Source organism: Pseudoliparis swirei, chromosome 18, assembly GCF_029220125.1.
Source record: "Pseudoliparis swirei isolate HS2019 ecotype Mariana Trench chromosome 18, NWPU_hadal_v1, whole genome shotgun sequence".
NCBI classification, from domain to species: domain Eukaryota; kingdom Metazoa; phylum Chordata; class Actinopteri; order Perciformes; family Liparidae; genus Pseudoliparis; species Pseudoliparis swirei.
In genome coordinates, this window is record NC_079405.1 from 4,909,824 (window position 1) to 4,921,044 (window position 11,221).

At 46.9% G+C, this 11,221-nt stretch overlaps 1 protein-coding gene across 4 annotated transcripts in view; it reads right to left on the minus strand.

The window, feature by feature from the left end:
* Positions 1-11,221, minus strand: part of ephb2b (eph receptor B2b) — a 131,661-nt gene that overhangs the window by 5,599 nt on the left and 114,841 nt on the right. The window contains exons 8-13 of one of the 4 annotated variants that reach the window (XM_056437268.1): positions 10,292-10,400; positions 9,392-9,456; positions 7,300-7,413; positions 6,249-6,496; positions 2,880-3,095; positions 898-1,047 (exon numbers count right to left, since the gene is read on the minus strand). In XM_056437268.1, coding sequence (XP_056293243.1) covers positions 898-1,047; positions 2,880-3,095; positions 6,249-6,496; positions 7,300-7,413; positions 9,392-9,456; positions 10,292-10,400 — 902 coding nt within the window. Of the gene's footprint in view, positions 1-897; positions 1,048-2,879; positions 3,096-6,248; positions 6,497-7,299; positions 7,423-9,391; positions 9,460-10,291; positions 10,401-11,221 lie in introns of all 4 variants that reach the window. The other 3 variants (XM_056437266.1, XM_056437267.1, XM_056437265.1) reach the window with 3 other exon arrangements.

Sequence of the window (11,221 nt, forward strand, 5' to 3'; positions counted from 1 at the left end):
TAAAACATAAATACCAAAGTAAAATTCAAGTAACCCAAACTGTGTGAATAAATAAGAGTTTCCAGTTGCTAAACATAATATCAGTTATTACTATATAATAAACATGCTGTCATAAGAGTTTTGGGATATTACCCTAAATATAAGTGAATGTTGACGTAGAACTGGAGCCTCTGTCCCTCTGCACACAACTGCTTTAGTCATTACCCCCAAAACACCCCAAAACAAATGTTAAATCAGAGTTATTACTTCAACACGTATAAATGTATAACTCCATCTATTTGTGCACAAATCACCGCGATACTTCTCCCTGTGTGGAGTTGTTAAACACCAGTTAGGTCATTAATAACCCAAACCGTATTCCAGCGACTTCACGCTCCTGCCAGATGTGACCTCATCCCCGGCCTCCGCCAGGTATTTAATGCTCTCTCTCTCTCTCTCTCTCTCTGCAAAGACTTTTAATGAAAAGTCAGGCGATGTTGTCGGGCGAGGGAGGGCACGCGGCGGAGGTGTCGCACGGTTAAACAACCCCGGAGGACACCGGTGAGGAGGACGCCCCCCCCCAGCTCATTACCGGGGCCATGAAAAGGAGCCGCGTTCACACTCGGATTCATCCCATCCGAGGCCCCCGACGGGCCCCCGGCGGAGCGGAGACACGATCTCGGAGCGGCTAATAAGATAACCGTCGAGCTCCTCGGTCGCCTCGCAGCACATTAGTGTTCTCACTTTCAATTTGAAACTATTTTCATTATCTCTCTCCCACCCCATCATTTGCTCTCTCTCTCCTCGAGACGGGCGAGCGGAGGCTCCAGCGCCGCGCGTCTTCAGAAGGATCTGACGATGTGTGTGTGGCGAGTGCGGGGGTTGGGGTTGGGGGGGGGGGGGGGGGTGGATACGTACGTCCTGATTGGTCATGTCCCAGTACGGCCGCTCCCCGTACGACATCACCTCCCACATCACGATGCCGTAGCTCCACACGTCGCTGGCCGAGGTGAACTTCCTGTACTGGATGGCCTCGGGCGCCGTCCAGCGGATCGGGATCTTCCCTCCCTGAGAAGTACAAAGAGCACGCGACGTCAAGAGAGGGGAGGGGGCGAGAGAGAGAGAGGGAGAGAGGGAGAGAGAGAGAGGGAGAGAGAGAGAGAGGGAGAGAGAGAGAGAGAGAGAGAGAGAGAGGGAGAGAGAGAGAGAGAGAGAGAGAGAGAGAGAGAGACTGTTCACTGCAACAATGGCGACAGTAACCAGAACTGGAAGGTGGATACAACAAAAGCCCCGGGGAGTAAAGTGTGGAACTTGAAATACTGGAGGAGGTGGAGAAGGAGGAGGAGGAGGAGGAGGAAAAAGAGGAGGAAGAAGAAAAAGAGGAGGAGGAAGATGAAGAAGAGGAGGAGAAGGAGATGGACGAGGAATAGGAGGAAGAAGAGGAGTAAGAAGAGGAGGAGGAGGAAGAAGAAGAAAGAAGAAGAAGAGGAAAGAAGAAGAAGAAAGAAGAAGAAGAAGAGGAAAGAAGAAGAAGAAGAAGAAGAAGAGGAAGAAGAGGAAAGAAGAAGAAGAAGAGGAAGAAGAAGAAGAAGAAGAAGAAGAAGAAGAGGAAGAGAAGAAGAAGAAGAAAGAAGAGAAGAAGAGGAAGAAGAAGAAGAAGAAGAGAAGAAGAAGAAGAGAAGAAGAAGAAGAAGAGAAGAAGAGGAAGAAAAAGAAGAAGAAGAAGAAAGAGGAGGAAGAAGAAGAAGAAGAAGAGAAGAGAAGAAGAAGAGGAAGAAAAAGAGAAGAAGAAGAAGAGAAGAAGAAGAGAAGAAGAAGAAGAAGAGAAGAAGAAGAAGAAGAAGTAAGAGAAGAAGAGAAGAAGAAGAAGAAGAAGAAGAAGAGGAAAGAAGAAGAAGAGGAAGAAGGAGAGGAAAGAAGAAGAAGAAGGTGAAGAAGAAGAGAAGAAGAAGAAGAGGAAAGAAGAAGAAGAAGAATAGGAAGAAGAGGAAAGAAGAAGAAGAAGAGGAAAGAAGAAGAAAAAGAAGAAAGAAGAAGAAGAGGAAAGAAGAAGAAGAAGAAGAAGAAGAAGAGAAAGTGAAGAAGAAGAGAAAGTGAAGAAGAAGAGAAAGTGAAGAAGAATAGAAAGTGAAGAAGAAGAAGAAGAGGAAAGAAGAAGAAGAAGAGGAAAGAAGAAGAGTAAGAACAAGAGGAAAGAAGAAGAAGAGGAAGAAGAAGAAGAGGAAAGAAGAAGAAGAGGAAGGAGGAGAGGAAAGAAGAAGAAGAAGAAGGAAGAGGAAAGAAGAAGAGGAAGAAGAAGAGGAAAGAAGAAGAGGAAAGAAGAAGAAGAAGAAGAAGAAGAAGAAGAAGAGGAAAGAAGAAGAGGAAGAAGAAGAAGAGGAAGAAGAAGAAGAAGAAGAAGAAGAAGAAGAAGAAGAAGAAGAAGTGGAAAGAAGAAGAGTAAGAACAAGAGGAAAGAAGAAGAGAGAAGAAGAAGAAGAGAAGAAGAAGAAGAAGAAGAAGAAGAAGAAGAAGAAGAAGAAGAAGAGGAAGAAGAAGAGGAAAGAAGAAGAAGAAGAGGTAGAAGAAGAAGAAGAGGAAAGAAGAGGAAAGAAGAAGAGGAGGAAAGAAGAAGAAGAAGAGGTAGAAGAAGAAGAGAAAGAAGAGGAAGAAGAGAGAAGAAGAAGAAGAGAAGAAGAAGAAGAGGAAAGAAGAAGAGGAAAGAAGAGGAAAGAAGAAGAAGAAGAAGAGGAAAGAAGAGGAAAGAAGAAGAGGAAGAGGAAGAGGAAAGAAGAAGAAGAAGAAGAGGAAGAAGAAGAAGAAGAAGAAGAGGAAAGAAGAAGAAGAGGAAAGAAGAAGAAGAAGAATAGGAAGAAGAAGAAGAAGAAGAAGAAGAAGAGGAGGAGGAGGAGGAGCCTCACCAGGGCGCTGGTGTAGGTGGGGTCCGACGTGTCGTCCTCCAGGAAGCGCGACAGGCCGAAGTCGGACACCTTGCTGACCAGGTTGCTGTTGACCAGGATGTTGCGGGCGGCGAGGTCCCGGTGCACGTAGTTCATGTCGGAGAGGTACTTCATCCCCGAGGCGATGCCGCGCAGCATGCCCACCAGCTGGATGACCGTGAACTGACCGTCGTTCTGCTGCACACACACGGGGGACAGGCCGCTGTTACTCCTGATGAAGAGGAGCTCTGGAGACACATCGCTGTTACTCCTGATGAGGAGGAGGAGCTCTGGAGACACATCGCTGTTACTCCTGATGAAGAGGAGGAGCTCTGGAGACACATCGCTGTTACTCCTGATGAGGAGGAGGAGCTCTGGAGACTCATCGCTATTACTCCTGATGAAGAGGAGGAGCTCTGGAGACTCATCGCTATTACTCCTGATGAAGAGGAGCTCTGGAGACACATCGCTGTTACTCCTGATGAGGAGGAGGAGATCTGGAGACTCATCGCTATTACTCCTGATGAAGAGGAGGAGCTCTGGAGACTCATCTCTATTACTCCTGATGAAGAGGAGGAGCTCTGGAGATTCATCTCTATTACTCCTGATGAAGAGGAGGAGCTCTGGAGACTCATCACTATTACTCCTGATGAAGAGGAGGAGCTCTGGAGACTCATCGCTATTACTCCTGATGAAGAGGAGGAGCTCTGGAGACTCATCGCTGTTACTCCTGATGAAGAGGAGGAGCTCTGGAGACACATCTCTATTACTCCTGATGAAGAGGAGGAGCTCTGAAGACTCATCTCTATTACTCCTGATGAAGAGGAGGAGCTCTGGAGACACATCGCTATTACTCCTGATGAAGAGGAGGAGCTCTGGAGACTCATCGTGACTACGTCAGCCTGAGGACTTCACAGTGTTGTGTGTAACGCTTCATTACACACAAACGGAGGAGGAGGAGGAGGAGGAGGAGGAGGAGGAGGAGGAAGAAGTGGAGGAGGAACCGCTTGTAACCTGACCCAGTGTGTGGCCGATGTGTAAAAGTTACTTTGTAGGATTAGTTTCCTCGGTGAGGGAGGGGTGTGTGAGTGTGTGTGTGAGTGTGAGTGTGTGAGTGAGTGTGTGTGTGAGTGTGTGTGTGAGTGTGTGTGTGTGTGTGTGTGTGAGTGTGTGTGTGTGTGTGTGGGGGGGGGGGCTCTTCTGGTCTGGCTGCTCTACAGCTGTTCCTCCTCCACGGGGGTCTGGAGCGCCGTGCAGCTGTGCCTCCAAATGTGCACACCTGCACTCTCTACCACCACCACCACCTCTCGTTCTCTCCCCCTCTCTCTCTCTCCTCTCTCTCTCTCTCTCTCTTTTTTGCCTTCTTATTTTTGCTTCCTTCTGTGGAGCAAAAAGAAAGACGTGGTTTGGGTGGAGGCTCTCGGCAGAGGGCTTAAGCTGCGATGATCTCGGTGGAGATTGGACTCATTTAAAGAGGCGGAGCCTGTTTTCAGACGCTCTAATGAGGCGCTTTGAGGTCCTTAATGACAGTAATTCACGTGTGATGTAATGGTCCTCCTCCAGTGCATCGTTTACTGTACGCTACACCTGCGCCAAAAAACAACAACTTATCTATTGTACTGCGCTGCATGAAGTGGCATGGCGTTTATTTCTTTATTCATTCGCAAAGTGGCGTTCTCAGTGCGCTCACACTGGAGGGAAGGAGAGAGTTCCCATTGCATCATTTCAAGTTGGAGTAAAGAGAGCCCCCCCCCTGTTTTTGTGTGTGTCAGAGATCCTACATCCTACATCCCCAACTTCCAGAAATCAGATCCCCTTTGTTCGGCTCCTTCCATGTGAAGAGAGCAATTAGAGAGCTTTCCAAAACAAGTTATGCGAGAAAAGAAAAATAGTTTTTTTTATGGTGACGTCTCGTCTTAGAGACGGATTCATTTTGAAACATCCCACATCTCATTATTTAAAAAGTATTTATATTATTTATGCGGATCGTTAACGGGGGAGCGTGGCCGCTTCTCCGTAATAGAAAATATGTCTATATATATTTATACCCTGACAAGAAACATGCAGAACTCGGAGGTTCACGGGATTTTTTTAATTTTCATTATATTACGGAGAAGTGGCCACGCTATATATATATGTATATATATATATATACATATATAAATAATATATATAAATAATATATATATATATATATAATATGTATATATACAGGACTGTCTCAGAAAATTAGAATATTGTGATGAAGTTCTTTATTTTCTGTAATGCAATTAAAAAAACAAAAATGTCATGCATTCTGGATTCATTACAAATCAACTGAAATATTGCAAGCCTTTTATTCTTTTAATATTGCTGATTATGGCTTACAGCTTAAGAAAACTCAAATATCCTATCTCTAAATATTAGAATATCATGAAAAAGTATACTAGTAGGGTATTAAACAAATCACTTGAATTGTCTAATTAACTCGAAACACCTGCAAGGGTTTCCTGAGCCTTGACAAACACTCAGCTGTTATAAATCTTTTTTTTTTACTTGGTCTGAGGAAATATTAAAATGTTATGAGATAGGATTTTAGAGTTTTCTTAAGCTGTAAGCCATAATCAGCAATATAAAAATAAATAAAAGGCTTGCAATATTTCAGTTGATTTGTAATGAATCCAGAATGCATGACATTTTTGTTTTTTTAATTGCATTACAGAAAATAAAGAACTTTATCACAATATTCTAATTTTCTGAGACAGTCCTGTATATATAAAATATATATATATTATATATTTATATGTAATATGTATATATATATAACATATATATATATAATATGTATATATATATATATATATATATATATATATATGTACAGGACTGTCTCAGAAAATTAGAATATTGTGATAAAGTTCTTTATTTTCTGTAATGCAATTAAAAAATATTAAATATTAAAAGAATAAAAGGCTTGCAATATTTCAGTTGATTTGTAATGAATCCAGAATGCATGACATTTTTGTTTTTTTAATTGCATTACAGAAAATAAAGAACTTTATCACAATATTCTAATTTTCTGAGACAGTCCTGTATATATATAATATATAGAGAGAATCACAAGTGCTGGACTCTAAACTAGCAAAATGAAGAAGAAAATATGAAATATATAGAGAACGGCGTGCAGTAAATCAATACTCTGGGATAACCGACACTCTAAATGGAGCGAGAGTCCTTCTCACGATTGACAAGACTCTGAATAATAACGTTTTCCTTGGAGTGGGATAATGAGAGGACCAAAGGAGTTCCGCTTAATCATATCTCATTAGTAAACCCCTGATATTGGTGATAAGAAAACATCTCCATGCTCACTCTGAGGAAGGAGTCCAGCGAGCCGTTCTCCATGAACTCGGTGATGATCATGACGGGGCTGCTCTTGGTGACCACGCCCTCCAGGTGGATGATGTTGGGATGGTCGAACTGGCCCATGATGCTGGCCTCGCTGAGGAAGTCCCGCCTCTGCTTGTCGGTGTAGCCGGACTTCAGGGTTTTTATGGCCACGAACATCTCCCTTTTGCCGGGCAGCTTCAGGTTGCCGCTGCACACCTCCCCGAACTCTCCTGCGGAAGAAGGTACAAGCGACACGAGTGAGGACCACGAGCAGTTTGTGGTTAGAAATCAACTAGAGAGCTGTTTCCACTTGTGACTCCTGCACTTCGAGCTAATCACTCGAAATCCAGACTGTCTGCTGTCCTGGCTCCTGATTGGTGGAACGAGCTCCCCACTGACATCAGGACAGCAGGAAGTCTCTACAGCTTTCGCCGGAGACTAAAAACACATCTTTTCCAAATATATCTGGATTAAAACACAGATTAGCACTTCAGTGGCACTTAACCCTCCTGTTGCCTGAGGGTCAATTTGACCCCATTCAATGTTTAACCCTCCTATTACCGTTATATTTACTGACATATTTTACCCTTGGGGTCAATTTGACCCCAGCAATTAAAATCTCCAGAAAATTATTAGAATTAATATTGTTTCCCAAGTTTAAGTGTGAGGTACTTTATGTTTGTTTGTTGACTACCTAAATAGCCCTTTAAATATATAAAGAAGTTGATATTTCTTATATGTTTGACAGTGAAAAACAGCCTGGGGTCAAATTGACCCCAAAGAATACCGACATTAAACATTGAATGGGGTCAAATTGACCCTAAGGTAACAGGAGGGTTAACATGGCTCTTATTGTGGTACTTTTGTAGTTCGATTATGTTGAGGAAATGTTACTTTCTGTATTCTTGTTGTTCTTAGTTTGTGTTGATGCACTTATTGTAAGTCGCTTTGGATAAAAGCGTCTGCTAAATGACATGTGATGTAATGTAATGTACATTTCCACGTCCCGTAGGTTTCTCTTCTCCCCCGTTACCTGCACCGATGACCTGTTCGATCTTCACGCAGGAGATATCGATCTCCTTGGCGAAGTCCCTCACGGCCTCGTTGGGGTCCTCGTACGTGAACGGATCGATATAAATCTTCATTCCTGGAGTCACTTGGAAAAATGGGAAGAGCCTCTGTAATATCTGATTTTCACGCCTAAACACTCCAGACGGCTCGGCCGGTCCGACGCCGCGTCGACGCCCCCGGTCGCCCGTGACTTCCTCTCCCGCCGTGACCTTCAGACGGTGAAGGTTGAGCGATGGCGCGGTTACAAACGGCGTTTGTGAGGAGTGACACGTGGCTACGCTGATGTGTAGCCGTTGAGCCCGGCAAGGACACGACGCCTGCAGTCTCCTTAGCTGTGATAAGGCACATTAATATATATATATATATATATATATATATATATCACATCTGCTGTGAGTCATAGTGCCATTAACACTCAGCCCGAGAATCCTGGAGCCGATATCAGCATCGCTCAGCTCCACTCCAAGAAATAAATTGGCTCTCCTAAGCCCCGATGCCAGGTAAATTGGCTTACGTGGCCTTTAAGTGTTCGGGGACTTAAGTGTCCTGAGTTTTAAATCCGATTATTCGTCTCTCACCTCCACATCGGGCCCGAGGCTATTTCGTTGGATACTAAAAACCCGCCGCTGCAGAGCTAGAGGAGCGCAAGCAGCACCTCGAAAACCTCACGCTGAAGGAAAAGGTGCTGCGGAGATGAGCGGACGGAGAGGATCTGACCCCCACCCTGACGACGAGACCCTGAGCATCTCCTCCCGAGGCCTCGACAGATCTGAGACCAGTGCGAGGACGCAGGATGCGCTCGGCTCCTGCCAGAAGGGAATGAACACGATGTAGCGCGGTGCTAATTACGCCATCAAATAAACAAATGCAAATAAGGGGGGGGGGGTCATAAACTTTGAGGTGGGATCTGCAGTTTTTTTTCATCTTCTTTCTTTCTTCCAATCATGAAAGACGGATCATGTTTTAATATCTCCGGGCGGAGCCGCGGTGAAATTACTTCTCTGCCCTTTTCTCCCAGATTAATTTCCCCCCTCGTCGTCACTGAAGCTCCGAGAAGACGGGAAACCGTCGAGAGACTCCGACTCATCCGCCCGAGTCCTTTGAATTATTTGTTCGACGATGGCGCACGACTCACGAGGCATTAGCATGCTAGCGGCGTTAACGGGGTGGTGGTGTGTGTGTGTGTGTGTGGGGGGGGGGGGGTGACCTATTTGGACCACAATGGATGGAGCTGACTATGAAATGTGATGATGACACGGAACACACGCGATCATCGGGTCTTCATGTGGCTAAATCCAGGCTGCGAGTGAGCAGCCAGACAACGGGCAGGATCACTCGCAAGGGGGAGGTGTGAGTGTGTGTGTGTGTGTGTGAGTGTGTGTGTGTGTGTGTGTGAGTGTGTGAGTGTGTGTGTGAGTGTGTGTGTGTGAGTGTGTGTGTGTGTGTGAGTGTGTGTGTGTGTGTGTGAGTGTGTGTGTGAGTGTGTGTGTGTGTGTGTGTGTGAGTGTGTGAGTGTGTGAGTGTGTGTGTGTGTGTGTGTGTGAGTGTGAGTGTGTGTGTGTGTGTGTGAGTGTGTGTGTGTGTGTGTGTGTGAGTGTGAGTGTGTGTGTGTGTGAGTGTGTGTGTGTGAGTGTGTGTGTGTGAGTGTGTGTGTGTGAGTGTGTGTGTGAGTGTGTGTGTGAGAGTGAGTGTGAGTGTGTGAGTGTGTGTGTGAGTGTGTGTGTGTGTGAGTGTGTGTGTGTGTGTGTGAGTGTGTGTGTGTGAGTGTGTGTGTGGTGTGTGTGTGTGTGTGTGTGTGAGTGTGTGTGTGTGTGTGTGTGAGTGTGTGTGTGTGTGTGTGTGTGTGAGTGTGTGTGTGTGAGTGTGTGTGTGTGTGTGTGTGTGTGTGTGTGTGTGTGTGTGTGTGAGTGTGTGTGTGTGTGTGTGTGGGGCCGTAGCCAAGGACACCGGCGTGCAAGGTGGTAGCCATGGAGACAGCCGTGTGAGACCGGTCGTTATGGAGACAGGTGTGTGCGTGGTGATGGTGGGGGGGGGGGGGTGTTGGGGTTACTCACTGTGGCCGCTGGTGTAGTGCTGCAGCTTGTCGGTGTACTCTGAATCAGCCCGGTCGAAGCCACGCCTCCTGGGGGGAAAGACAAAGAACTCTAGCTCCGGTTCTAAAAAAACAAAGAGAGGGAGGGGCAGGCGCTCGAATCCAACAGCCCCGAGCTCGACCTGCACCGAAGACACGCCGACGAGCAGCGCGGCGACGCGGCTTCTCTCTCCACGTGGATTGTCACGGCTCGCAAATCCATACGGATTTTCCCGTAGACGTGATTCTGTAGCTCGTGTGATGCATTGTGGGACATTTTGATCGCGATACCGCCAAAAATGATATCGCCTGAACTGGCGAGCGTCCCGACGGGGACGTACGGACATGTCGCTTTACCTTCTGTGACCGGGCCGTCGCTTTAGAACCTTTTGTTAACGCTCTCATCGACGCACCCTTCCCTCTGGCCCCGCGGTGTTCTTCCCACAATGCATTGCAGCACCTGCGTCGTTGAGCTGGAAGCGAATCCGCTGGAGGGAGTTTCACGGGCGGGATCCGCGGCGTGCAATCGCCCCTGAGAACCAGAGCGCCGCGTACGAGACGCCGGGGTCTGACCTCGGCAGAGCGACGCCGGGCGGGAGCACGCAGAACTTTAATGATCGCAATGTTGACGTTTATATATTATTCCTCCTGCTGACGGACCGGTATTTATTAAGAATAAAAACAGATGGCTTCGTCCGTCTTTGACTTCTCTTCATCGGCCGAGGGCGTGCACACGTACGAGGAATTTGACGGAAACGGACCCGCCGCCGCGAACCAGAACCCTCGCTCCGACGGCTCAGATCCGCCGGTCGTCGACAAGAGGACAAAAGTGCGAGCCGGAGAGACGTCCGCTCGATTGGCTGGAAGGACGGGGCCGACTCACCGGTTGCACACGATGACGATGACGACCACGGCGAGGAGGAAGACCAGGCCCGCGGCCGCCGAGCCGATGATGAGCGGCAGCTTCTCCTGAATACTGGTGTTGTATTCCTCTATCGGAAGAAGAAGAAGAAGAAGAAGAAGTGTCACACACACACACACACGCAGAGTGGCAAGCTGACACATATGGGGCAGCATCTGAGCCTCCACACATGGCGGGAGCAACGGGTGACAGACAGACATACGGCTGGATGAACTGCTCATCGCCTTGGCAACGTGGACTGGCAGCGCGGACCGTTTTTTTCAAAAAGCCGCCCCCCCCCCCACGCTCGATGTGCTCCGACGTCGCGGCGGACACGGACAAATCATCTGGCAGGGAAGCGTGTGAAGTGAGCGGAGAGAGAGAGAGAGAGAGAGAGCGAGAGAGAGAGAGAGAGAGAGAGAGAGAGAGAGAGAGAGAGAGAGAGAGAGCGAGAGAGAGAGCGAGAGAGAGCGAGAGAGCGAGAGAGAGAGAGAGAGAGAGAGAGAGCATGTTTGGGCGAGACCCAGAGCGACCGGGCGGCCAAGAGCAGCGCCATGCGGACGGCACGTGACTGAGCGGGTTCTGAGGGTCGGTGGGATCCCCCCTCCCCCCCCCCCCTGCAGGGGCTTCTGGGTAGTGTCCATGAGCCTGGTATGAACATTAGGACTCATTAATGTAGTCCTACATGTATTATGTGCATAATCACAACTGTGTTTTTTACTATGTTTATTTATTGTACAGATTGTAAAGCACTCCGAGACAAATTAGTAATTTGTGAAATTGGGCGATACAAATAAACTGAATTGAATTATTATTTGTTGACGCACCAGAATCCACAGAAAGAAAAAAAATGCATATATATTTATTCTGTTATATAAATATATATTAGTTCCGACTACATTAGGGCGCGTT